Raw genomic sequence first — 13206 nt, 5'->3', positions numbered from 1 at the left:
TGAGGGTCCCTGTGTACAGGTTGGAGCACATCTACACTCAACCAGGCAGCTTACAACTCTGCCTTAGCCTTCACTTCCTGCTTGCATACAGCCTGACGATAAGCCACAGGCGAGAGCTTAGGGCCTTCTCCGGTCTTTCCTGCACAGACACCCAGTCCTGGGCATAGATGTGGCCCCAGGCATGTGTGCAGCTCCCTAGATTCCCAGAAATATGTCAGAACTTGTAGAAGACCCTATGGACATCTCATTCCTCCAGCTTTTCCTTTTAATCTTTTTAGTTAGCCTGTTGTTTACCCAGACTCTTGTCTACCACTGCCGTCAGCTCTGACCTCAAACAATTGCTTCTAATTCACTGCTTTTGACAAATCCTCCCAGGTAAAAGGCTTTTTCACTGGGTGAGTTCAAAATCAGGTCAAATAAGTGCATCTTGCAAGTGGGGACTTTTCGAGAACATCAGAGAAGTCACATACTGGTAATTCTTTGGAAACTGGGCTTTGAAAGAGCCCCAACTCCGTTCTGCTCGCTTTAGCTGTGCTAGAATGCTCTTTTTCCCTGGGACTGTGGGCTCTTCATTTACAGTGGAGTGGAGAAGGGTGGAGGGCTGAAGGAAGTGAAAATGCACGAAATCCACTGTTCTTACCGAGATTTAGCCATTTTTCCAAGATAAACACTCCTCAGATTTCTACAAGACTTTAAGATCTAGAATTGTGAAAAAGGTATTTTGACTTTTTTTGGGGGGGGGGGCAGGCAGTTTTCTCATTGTGATTATGGAGGAGGGAGTCTTCCTAAGCCCTTACTCTGCCATTGTCCACCAAGATGCCTTCTCAAAAATCTCTCTCTGGCGACTACTAATCCCTGTGAATGTCTCTCCCAGTTAATTTTTTAATTTGTTTTTATAACATATAAATTCTTATTTTTCAAGCACCTCCCCTATTCTGCAGAATAATCTGGAAATTGCCTGCCCTTTCCTCATCCCAGAGTTATGGATTTGCTTGTAACTGAGAGTGGACAGATCTTCATGTGGACTAATTTCTTTTTTTCTTTTCCATTTAGGATTCTGGCTCTTCAGGAAAACTTCCTTCTCCAATTTAAAATGGATGTAAGTAGAGACATGTTTGTAGGTGGGCTTGTGTCGTCCATGTGAGAGGGAGGGAAGAAAGGAAGGCCTCTGTTTGTCTTACTTTAAGTTATCTAGAGACAAAAAAGGCTTACTGTTGAAATCAAGGGATTAAGGGGTCATTGACTCAAAGTTTATAGAAGTTGCCTATGACCCCAGAAGAATTGTCCAATGGAAGCTTCCTGTTGCCGGACTAACACACCGTTTTCTGCACACACAGGCTTGTTCCACTGAGGAAAGAAAGAGGGACTTCGAGAAAATCTTTGCCCACTATGACGTTGTAAGTGTGCCCCTTTGTGCTGCGCTGGCCCTTTTGAGGTAGCAAGCCTGTCTGGCCCTATATGGGGTCATCCTGTCCGTCCTACCCACCCATCCTACCCATCAGACCTTGAACTTATATGACGAATAGCAGTCCTACATGTATGTCACCCCTCAGCTTCTCTATGCAAACTTCTGAAAACTACATTAAAATGGACAAAAGGAGTATTTATGGTTGAGAAGAGAATAAAATCACTTTTTTTTCCCTCTTTGGATCCAAACTGGGAGAAGGCTTCTCCTTCTTTAATCTCCATCTGGAATAGCATGCTCGAGAATGAAACAATCAAGTTCAAAACCACATTTAACCCAAAGAAGTACAGGCAAAGCGAGCCCTGGTTGACATAATCGCTACTTCTCTTGTAGGATTGATTCTGCGGTCCTTCTTTAGAGAAGAAAAAAATAATAATTCTAAAGCACAAAGTGTGACAAAGAGATCACATTTCTTGACAAGGTAGGGTAATGCAAGAAGGAAGAGAAATGAGAACGTTAGGCAAAGTCAAAGGAGACGCCGTCCTGAAACTAAGCAGACTGGACATCTGTGTGTCACATTCTGAGCAGGAGGGAGCACCACCCAGAAGAGGCAGTGCAGCCAAGTGTTTAAGGGTATGGGCTCTGTGACCATCAGCTGGGTGTGAATCATGGTTCGTTAGCCACGTGACCTTGGGTAGTTTCCTTACCCCCTCCCCCCCCCCCATGCCTCGTTGCCCTTTTCTGTAAAGTTAGGGTGACGAGGATAATAATACTGCCTACTCCACGGGATTGTTACGAGGATTCAGTGATTTCACATTTGTAAAGCTCTTAGAAGGGTGCCTGGCAGGTAGCTAGTATTATGTTTGTGTTTGGCAAATACACTAAGGGAATAGATTTTTTTTTTAATTTTTTTTTTAACGTTTATTTATTTTTGAGACAAACATAGAGCGTGAACGGGGAAAGGGCAGAGAGAGAGGGAGACACAGAATCGGAAGCAGGCTCCAGGCTCTGAGCCATCAGCCCAGAGCCCGACGCAGGGCTCGAACTCACAGACCGGACTGTGAGATCGTGACCTGAGCTGAAGTTGGACGCTTAACCGACTGAGCCACCCAGGTGCCCCAGGAATAGATTTTTTAAATGATATGTTAAAGGTTCAAGGTGAAGCAAACTTGAAAAGAATGGATGGGTTGTCATAACTGGGACTTTAGAGAAGAAATGGAAATATTTTAGTATGTATTGTATTTCATAGACTTTTTTATATAGTGAGTAGAAAAACTAAGAGTTTACATACAGACCAAATAATTTTAGTCATTCTTGATTTAAAATATATATTTTGGGGGTGCCTGGGTGGCTTGGTCAGTTGAGCATCTCTTGATTTTGGCTCAGGTCCTGATCTCTCGGTCGTGGGATTGAGCCCAACGTCAGGCTCCACACTGAACATGGAGACTACTTGAGATTCTCTCTCTTCCTCTGCCCCTCTCCCCAACTCACGTGCTCACCCTCTCTCTAAGATAGGTTACAAAAATAAAAATAAAAACAAAAAAATAAAATCTACATTTTAATAATCATCAAGCCCTCACTAAATTATAAAGCAAAATAAAAAAAATGTCAGCCTATCAAGATGGATATGATGTGAAAATTTAGTCCGAATTGAAGCTTAATATTTGGGAAGCAAATGAAGCGAGTATATATCACATTAATGCTATTTGCAAGAGCCAAGGACCTCAAAACTACTGCTTCCCATTTGTTTATGTGGGGGTAGTTATTGACAATTAATTATTTTTTTAAAGTTTATTTATTTATTTTGCACACGCGAGAGAGAGAGGGCAAGCGGGGGGAAGTGAGGGAGGAGAGGGTGGGAGAGAGAGAATCCCAAGCACCTGATGGGGGGCTCGAACTCACGACCACGAGATCGTGACCTGAGCCAAAATCAAGTGTCGGATCCTTAACTGACAGAGCCGCCCAGGTGCCCCTACAATTCATTCTTTTAATCTCTGTGGAACATTTCACATCCTGCACAGAGAAACTACCTGGAATGTGCCATTTCTGAACCTATTTGCAGTCACAAAAGAATACTGATTTGGACGATTCGCCTAATTTATTCTTTAGCTTTCGGACTTAAGTAAATGATATTGGATTGATTGGATCTTTTATCTTTCAGAGTAAAACTGGAGCTCTGGAAGGCCCGGAAGTGGACGGGTTTGTCAAAGACATGATGGAGCTGGTTCAGGTGATTTCACGAGGCCGTAGAGATCCATCGTGGGTTGGGGTTGCCATGCTGAGGGATTCCACTGTTTATTTTTGAGCATCAGTGGGGCTGACGATTAATGCTAGAGAGAAGATCTAGGGACATAGTCTATTTATCAACTCTGAGCTTCTGTGAGACCTGACAAGTCTCCCTTTCTCTCTTAAGATCATTTGTAGCTTCAGTGAAGTAAAACCCCCATAGAAGTTTCTTGTTAACATCACTAAAAAGCCATCTATTTTAGCATGGAAACACGGTACCAGTGTATACATTACAGCTTTACGCTTTATTACAGAAGGGCTTTTTCCCCTGGACTTGGTTGTTAGAACACCTAAAACCTTTTAATTTAATTTCATGAAATAAATCCCATATTTGGGATTCCTCCCCCCCCCCCCCCATCTTCCCAGGGCTCTTCTAACGCCCAGCCTAAAATTTTGGCTACTTATCTATCAAGACGTCCTGGTTCAGACGGATAGGATTTAGATTATCATCTACATCACAAAGCTGTTTTATGTAGTGTAGACTGTTTAAAACAAGCAATCTCCATTGAGATTCCTGTGAACTGTATTTGACTGGCTGCCTGATCTAGTTAAGCAGATACTTTGCAGCTCTTCTATGGGACCCTGTAGCCACTGAGTTTCACACTCTCCTAGCCTTAGAGATATTTTGAGGTTAATACAGGACACAGTGTTTCTGCCCCGATCGGTCCAGATGGAAGCAATTGTTAACTGGTTTTGGATTCCCAGACCTGTTTAAAAACCTGATTAAAACTGTGGAGTTTCACAGCAGAAAATTTCCTAAAAATTTACCAATTTTTGCGTAAACCTCCAGGAAGTCCACGTACTGTGAGAGAGCAGGAGTGAATGAGATCTTTTTCTGACCTCTAATCAGGATGACAGACATGTGTTGTTGACCTCCTGAGTCTTGATGTCCCCATCCCGCTTCCCCTTGCCTCTTCCACACTCCCTTCACATGCTGGCCCCGCTGGGAGATTCCACGGGCACCTGCCCAGCCAAATGGTGCATGGGTATTGGTGTGGTAGTGCCTTTTACATTGATTGCTAAGGAAAAATCCCACTGTACTTATTACCTCTTTAATGCCAGAATGATTCCTGTAATAGAAACTGAGCAATTATCTATGGGACATTAAAGTCGCACGGCAGTAGGCTTTGCCAAACCGCGGTTTTAATTTGCTTTTGATAGATGCACGGGTGCTGAGCCTGCTTCTCAGCTACGTGGCCTCCTCTGAGCAGTGAAGCCAGGTCACCTAAGTGCACAGTTCAGGGGCTTCACATGCCTACAGACCCTTGTGATTGTCACGGCGTTTGGCAATGACTTCCAAAGGTTACTGGGAGACACAGAAGTAAAACCTAACCTAGCAACGGAGTAGGGAAGACGTTTTCCAAGAGAAAATCAAAGAGAAGGGGAAAATCGTAGACCATCCCAAAACATGCATTTGCCTCACTCATTGATAGATTCGAATCACCTCCATGGGAAACCAGAGGATCCCCATCACTCTTGTCCTTGCCCTTCTATTTCTGGTGCAACAAAACGGTTCCTCTTGTATAAGTACCAGCCAAGTGAAGAGAGTGGGTTTTCAAGGACTGAGTGAGACCATGGTCAGTAGTACAAAAGCAGTTGACAAGGGCTGATTTGTTGAGCTAAAAAGTGGGGACAAAGTAGTTAATTATTAAAGGTCTCCTCTGAAGCCAGATAACTGAGGTACATATCTATATTGGGTCTTTCCCAGTAGAACTTCTGCGTTGCTTAAAAACTATTCACCGTATAATTTGAAGTATGTTGTCAAGGGAGAATCTTTGGATAAATCTGATATTTCTCATCAAGGACCACAGGGCAAGCAAACAAACAATATCTGGAATTTGTTTTAAAAGCAACTATCCGAGCACGCCGTGGAGGTCTTGAGCTGGCTCAGGTTCTATGTGTAGAGTCTTGGTCAGGATCGTTGACGTTTGCGATAATGACCCTGACGTAAGCTTAGCGCATAGCCTTTCATTCTTGTTTTCTTTCAACCATGTATGATACATATATTGAATTTGTATTAACAAGACTATCTGGTTACCAGAACACCACTTTCCCTGACCTCTGGAAAATGGCGTTCAGGGCTGTCCTCTGTCAGTATGATGAGACGGCAAGGTCCTGGGGGATATGACCCAATAATTTCTGCACAAGATTTCTGAAGAGTCTGTAGGTCCCTCAGCACGGCATGAAAATCAACGGGAGAATCTATACCTTAAGCTAGAAAGTAGAAAGGCAAGACATTCAAGACGCTCAGCTTATACCAAGGAGTAGAAGGGTGAATGGTAACGTTAGAAGCCAAACATACAGGAATGCCAGAGGTGACCAGGAGGTCTGCCTGGAGGGGAGGAGAGGTCCTGCCCTGGGCTCCCCAGAGTTCCTTCTTTATCCTGCTAGACACTGCTTCTGTTTTTCTCTGTTGTTGACAAGATGATTAGCAAGGGGGGGGACAATACTTAACCCAAGAGATTGAATCTAATATATGCCCCTCCAAAGAGCTATTAGCCCGTAGCACACATGTTCTCATTTCTTTTCATTTTTTAAATGATAAAAATGATACGGAGAGAAATCTGAAAGTAGAGAAAAGACAGAAGCATGATCTGTACACTTGAGTAGACCTTCCATTAACAGACTTCATTTCTGGGTGTATTCTGCATGGGTTGAGCTCCACGGATAAGCATTTCTCAGTTACAGTCACTGTTTTAGTGTCTGTGGAAGATTTTACCTGTGGTTAGATAGGACTTACCTACACATTCCTCTTTTACTAGTAATTTATTATTTTTTTTATTTTTTAAGTATTTAATTTGATTTTTTTTTTTAAGTAATGTCTACACCCAACATGGGGCTCCTCTTAGGAATTTAGACTGTTTACCCTGTTTGTGACTCAAAGTAAAACTTAGTATTTTGGTAGGTGCATCTTGCCTCGGTTTTAGGCTTTATCTCAGGCGTGGAATCGAGGGATTTGCATGCTTTAAAACTGCTGGCACTCATGGTCACATTAATTAATTAATTAATTAGTTTAATGTTTGTTTATTTTTGAGAGAGAGACAGAGACAGAGTGTGAGCAGGGGAGGGGCAGAGAGGGAGGGAGGCACAGAATCTGAAGCTGTCAGCGCAGAGCCCGATGCGGGGCTCGAAACCACAAACCGTGAGATCATGACCTGAGCCGAAGTCTGATGCTTAACGGACTGAGCCCCCCAGGCGCCCCCTACTGTCACATTTTAGAAAGAGCCTTGTGCGTTCATCCATTCCCTTCTTCGTGTCCTTTCTCCCCACCCCACCAGAAAGCCAATGGCTTCGTTTTGAGCCAGGCTTTCTATCAAGGAAGAGGGCAGGCAGGAATATGTATGTATTTTTCTCACTGGGATGTTAGTGACTTAACGTGCAGCCATCCCGAGTGACAGACTTCTAAGAAAAGACAACAGGAGGCAAGGGAAAGGCACTGTCATCCCCAACAACCAGTGTTGGGGCTGTGGGACCCGGTGATGTGCTTCCTAAGCTCCTCCCGTCACAGCGCGGTCCCCTGTGATCGCCGCCCTCCAGGGGACTTCGCACTGTCAGATGGGGCACCTCTGTCTGCCTGCAAAATGACCCTGAAAGAACACCAACCAGTCCCCCCTTTCCATGGTAAAACATGCAATGGCGGGTGATAATTCGAAGACACGTGGGACAGGACTGGTGCTGGAGGTGGCCTTTATTACCGTGACCTCTTCCAGACAATCCGAGCCTGGCTGGCAAGGGCCTGGCCGAGGTCTTAGGCGGTGAGGCCTTGGCCTCTACCCGTCGCCTTGGTGTTTTCAGACAGCAGCACGGCCGATAAACAGAGTGGCGACAGGGAACACGTTATAACTGCACGGTTGGAGAGTGAGGCGCTTGCTAATGAAATATGCCCATCGGAAGCGCTATCATAAGCGGTTTCCAATAAGCACTTGCCACAAGCAAAGCCATAATTCTGTTAGGGGCCATAGGGGGCGCAGGCTGGGCCTGGCGTCCTGATGCTGACTCCAGCGTGGGGACCGGGGAAGACAGGGTTCGGGCCTCCCCTTTCACTGCTTCAGGAGACACGGGGCGTACGGGGAAGGGAGGGCACACGCGGGAACAGGAAGACGGCGTGTGTAGACAGTCCCTCACGGATTCCATGGCTGGAATGGAGCACTCATCACGGGCAGGCACGAGGAGACAGATCCAGCCCTACAGGTTCCCCTAGGGCCCAGGATTCAAGGGGGACCGACAAGCATTGCTCAGCCAAATACTCCAGATCCACTCGCACACTTTCCCATGAGGTGGGTAAGAAACTAAAAAAATGCATTTTACACGGAGGCTGCGGCAGGGTGTGCGGTAAAGAGGTGAGCTCCGGGACCGCCTGCCTGAGTTCGTATCTGGTTCGGACATGTACCCGCTGTGTGACAGTGGGAAGGTTAGTTAACCTCTCTGTGCTTTAGTTTTCTCATCTGTAAATTAGAAGTTGATAGTAGGGGCACCTGGGTGGCTCAGTCCGGCTTTGGCTCAGTTTATGGGTTCGAGCCCCGCGTCGGGCTCCGTGCTGACCGCTCAGAGCCTGGAGCCTGCTTCGGATTCTGTGTCTCCTTCTCTCTCTGCCTCTCCCCTGCCCACGCTCTGTCTCTGTCTCTCAAAAATAAATAAATGTTAAAAAAAAATTTTTTTTAAAGTTGATAGTAAATACAACCTCATAGGGTTGTTCTGAAGGTTAGAATCATTCTGTGTAGAACCGTTAGACCCCGTGTGCTGGTGACTTATTATTCAAGCTGAGGCCCCCAGTCACTTCAGGTGATTTGTCTTCCGTGATCCAAACATTTTTGAACAGTGGCATCTGGATCTCCTGACTCCTAGTGAGTTGTCAAACATTAAAAGCGTAACTCAAAGGGTGCCTGGGTGGCTCAGTGGGTTGACTCGATTTCAGCTCAGGTCATGACCTCACAGTCTTGAGATCAAGCCCCAAAGAGCACAGAGCTCCGCACTAAGCCTGCTTGGGATTCTCTCTCTCTCTCCCTCTCTCTCTGTCCCTCCCCTGCTTGTGCGCTCTCTCTCAAAATAAATAAATTAACAAAAAAAAAAAAAAGAAAAAACAAAAGCATAACTCAAAAGGTCGAAAGAAACTTCCCTTACCTACACCCACATTCATACCCTCACCCCCAAACACACATTCACACCCTCACAAAATATTTCCACTCCCTTTAAGGAAATAATTCCTTTTGCAGTAAACAAATTAGAAAAAGAGAGCTTAGAATAGCTTGAATGAGGTAAATACATTGGCAAATTAATTCATGCTAATGTGTGAATGACTACCACCTGAGTCTTTTCTTTTCTCTCTTTCTCTCTTTTTTGTAAGTTTATTTTGAGAGAGACGGAGCATGAGTGGGAGCAGGCAGAGAGAGAGGGAGAGAGAGAATCCCAAGCAGATTCTGTGCTGTCAGCACAGAGCCGAACTCATGAACTATAAGATCGTGACCTGAGCTGAAACCAAGAGTTGGTTGCTTGACCAACTGAGCCACCCAGGCGCCCCACACCCAACTTTTTTCTAAGCATGGGAATTTGCTAAGAGGATCCTGGGGCAGGAGAGGGTGAGGATGCGGAAAACCAAAAAGTCCCCACTTTGCATAAGAAAGGAGCTCCCAGTATGGAGCCACGGAGTGTAGCTTGCTGTTTTCAGGACTTCAAAGCCATCTCCTGGGCCACACCTCTACCTGCCTGTCACAGACACCCAGGGAAGTATCCCGAGTGAGCCCCGACGAGGAGAACGTGTTGACAATGTGTTCCATGTCAGCCTTTTTTTTAACATTTATTTATTTTTGAGAGACAGAGCTCAAGCAGGGGAGGGGCAGAGAGAGAGGGAGACGCAGAATCCGAAGCGGGCTCCAGGCTCCGAGCTGTCAGCACGGAGCCTGACGCAGGGCTCGAACCCACGAACTGTGAGATCATGACCTGAGCCAAAGTCGGCCGCCCAACTGACTGAGCCACCCGGGCGCCCCATGCGGGCCTTTTGAGTTTGAATTTATTTTCCTGTCTGGTGTGTATCACAGTGTTTTCTTAGCCCCCAAATACGCCTTGGAATAAATCCTATGTCCGCAGCTCTGTGGCATCCTGTTTTAGTCAGTATTTCATTTGTTATAACCCTTTTTAAAATCAGAGGCACAAACTCCTCCCACGGGGAGATAGTGAAATGTGTCTTCTCTCATCATGTGGCAAGACAGCATCCGTGGTGACAGCTGTCTGCTCCAAGGCAAAATATCTTTGTCATGGCCTAAATAGGCATGCTCTCCCTAGAGCCGTAGAGAAGTGATGTGGGGCTGGTTCCCTCGCCCAAATAGCCATGCTGGGAGGTAAACATGTTGGCAGGACCCTTGACAACACTCGGTGGGCCTACGAGATGGGACCACCCCCACGGCCTGTCTGCACGGAGCCTCCCTAGACAGGCAGGCTGTCCCCTGAGCGTAGTGAGCATGGGGCGGGGAGGGGGCGGCATTCAAGGGCGGGGCCACCGTCAGCCCCTCTCCTGACAGGCTCCCTTTGCTGTCCTCAGCCCAGCATCAGTGGAGCGGACCTCGATAAGTTCCGGGAGATTCTTCTGCGCCACTGTGATGTGAACAAGGATGGAAAAATTCAGAAGTCCGAGCTCGCGTTGTGTCTTGGGCTGAAAATCAACCCATAAGCCCCGGATGCTTTGTCTTTTGCTCTTAGGATGTTTCTGAGCTCCTGCTGGGAAAATTGTATCTGTGCTTTGCTGTTGGGGACACCGGGGCAAGCTTTGTAACAAATGGTGTGGTGTTTTAGGGCAAGAGGGGGGGTCCTAGGGCCTTCTTTCTAAGGCCATAGTGTTCTCCTGCCTCACTGAGAGCCCCCTGCAGTGTCTGTGTTATTCCCGCCCCCCCCCGAACCCGGGCTTTCCTGTCCCCCCAGAGAGTCAGCTAACCACCTGCTGAATCCGTTCCTGCGTTCCTGCGTGGCCTCCCTCAGGCCCCAGGGGCTCAGGGGAGGCGGAGTCCATCCACCTGTGCTCCCCTTGTGGGCTTTCTGAGTGGTGAGTGGCGTCTCTGTTGGTCCTGTGATTTTCTACAAATCAGTTCTGTCGTGGAAATAAACCTATAGCTGGAAACAAAGATGCACGGGTCATTGTGTTGGCGTTGTGACCTTCGAAATGCTGGACCGGATGGTCCGATAGACCGGTCACGTCTCTAACTTGGGGTGGGTGTGGTGAGGAAGAGAGAGAAGGGCGGGATCCCAGTGGAGTCTCTGCCAGCTTCCTTCCATAGTCCTCAGATGCCCTGGCGGCTGAGTTTGCATGAACGTAGGAGTGGCCAGTGATCACTTTTTATTCATTGCGTGGAGAAGACCACAACACTGCACCTGGGCCAGCTTTTGCTCTTAAGTGCTCTGAAATCTTACGTGGGCAGAAGGGAGAAGACAGAAATCTGGAGAAAATGTTCCCAGGTAATGCAAGCCTCTGTTCCCCACCCCGTCCCTTCCCCTTCCAACAGTGTCCTCCAGCGAATCTTTGATCTCCAAGTCCCGCTCTATGCCCCTGAGGGTCTGGTCCCCTCTGCAGGTTGCAGGGCCCCCCTCGGACCCCTGATCCTTCACTCCTGGGGCTCTGACACACTCCCCATGAGAGGGGGCTGCTTCACCTGGGGCAGGTATGGAGAGCCTCCCTTGAGGCAGGCCCCACTTTATTCTCTAAAACATCCCTACCTCATGCCAGATCGTAGAGGAACTTCAAGTTTAATGCTCTAAGTACTTCAGAAAAATTGTAGTGTAGAATGGTGTATTCCGAGCCTTTCATAACCCAAGAAATTCCATCATTCTCGGGGTTCCCCTCAATGGCAGGCCCCGGCCCTAACCTGGTTCCTCCCCCTCAGGTATCCCTTCCCTCATACAGATAATATCAACAACTACCACCAAGTGCTTTCTATGTGCCAAGTTCTTCTGGGTGTTTGTTCCATACTTTAAGTAATTTACTCCTTACCAAAATCCTGGGAGGTAGGTATAATCATGATACCAATCTTAGAGATGAAGAAACCGAGGCAGATAGAAGGTAAGCAACCTGTCCGGGCTCAAGCATCTCGGAAGCGGGGAGTCAGGGAGTTAATTATGGCCAATTTCATGCACCTTGGCCCCTCCCCACATGTTGGGGCTCACTGTGGGATCCACCGCAGCCACTGGTAGGACATCTCTCCAAGTCTATTCTTTTAAGTGTCATTTTTTCAGATCCACCGAGGGCAGCTACTCACCCTGAACACCAACGAGCTTTTAGTCACAGCATATGGCTAAGAATCTACCAGAATCTCCCAGGCTTCCTGCTCAGTCATACCCTGAGGTTGGTAAAGACCTTTCCAAACATCTAAAGAAAGGGCTGGTGGAGATCTCTGAGTGGAAAGATGGTGGGTTTATTCCACTCAAGGAATGAGTTCACTCAAAAACCTTCTATTAAAGTTAGGGTCTCATATACTGTAATGTAGGTACTGATGGGTTTGTTGGTGGATGGCTGTCTGAATGTGTTTGGGTTACTATAACAAAAGTACCATAGACTGGGTGGTTTAAACAAAAAACATTGATTTCTGACAGTACTACAGGGTGGGAAATCCAGGACCAAGGCCCCAGCAGATTTGATGTCTGGCCCACTTCCTGGTTCATAGATGGCTCTCTTTTCACTGTGTCTTCACATGGTGGAGGGGGTGAGGGAGTTCTCTGGGGTCACTTTTATAAGGGCACTAATCCCATTCACGGGGGCTCTGCCCTAGGACTTAATCTCCTCCCAAAGGCCCCACCTCCATATACCAACACCTTGGGGATTAAGTTTAATATACGAATTTTGGAGGAACACAAAAATTCAGTCCATAGCAATGGCCAAGGAAGATAAATGGCCTTAGACCTCTGTTGGGAAATCAATGGGAATGGGGTGCTGCGAAGGGGCTGCCAAAGGGCAGAGGTGTCTTCTCAGAGCCATGCTATCTGGATTTAATGAGGGGGGGAAGGTATGGTAGACAGTGCCCCCTGAGGGCCGTGCTCCTTTCCGAAGATGTTTGTTCATTCATTCCAAATCAAAAACGAAGAAGTAAAATTGTCTCTAGATGACAAGCTCTTATAGACAGAAAATCCTAAACACCCACCCCAAAAGTGTTAGAACTGAAAACGAAGTCAGTAAAGTTGCAGGATACAAAATCAATACGTGGAAATCAGTTGTGTTTCTATACGCTAACGATGAAATATCTGAAAAAGAAAGAAATAAAAGAATCTCATTTACCAGAGTCAAAAACAATGAAACACTTAGGAATAAAAATTTAACCAAAGAGGCGAAAGATCTGTACACTGAAAAGTGTAAGACTGATAAAAGAAATTGAAGAAGACACAAATAAATGGAAAGATATTCAGTGTTCATGGATTAGAAGAATTAATATTGTTAAAATGTCCATACTACTCAAGGAAATGTACAGAATCAATGCAATCCTTATCAAAATTCCAATGGCATTTTTCATTGAAATAGCAAATACAGTGCTAAAAGTCCT

At 46.3% G+C, this 13206-nt stretch overlaps 1 protein-coding gene across 2 annotated transcripts in view; it reads left to right on the top strand.

Annotated features, from left to right (window-relative positions):
* SCGN (secretagogin, EF-hand calcium binding protein) overlaps nucleotides 1-10791 on the top strand; it is a 36568-nt gene extending 25777 nt beyond the window's left edge. For both annotated transcript variants that reach the window (XM_030317149.1, XM_030317147.1), the window contains exons 8-11: nucleotides 1054-1099; nucleotides 1338-1397; nucleotides 3567-3635; nucleotides 10227-10791. In XM_030317149.1, coding sequence (XP_030173009.1) covers nucleotides 1054-1099; nucleotides 1338-1397; nucleotides 3567-3635; nucleotides 10227-10355 — 304 coding nt within the window. In that variant the 3' untranslated portion in view covers nucleotides 10356-10791. The remainder of the gene's footprint in view (nucleotides 1-1053; nucleotides 1100-1337; nucleotides 1398-3566; nucleotides 3636-10226) is intronic.
* Nucleotides 10792-13206: the final 2415 nt, after the last annotated feature.

This window comes from Lynx canadensis, chromosome B2 (assembly GCF_007474595.2).
Source record: "Lynx canadensis isolate LIC74 chromosome B2, mLynCan4.pri.v2, whole genome shotgun sequence".
Taxonomy (NCBI): domain Eukaryota; kingdom Metazoa; phylum Chordata; class Mammalia; order Carnivora; family Felidae; genus Lynx; species Lynx canadensis.
The sequence above is the reverse complement of the archived record's forward strand: the minus strand, read 5'-3'. Positions and strand labels throughout refer to the sequence as shown.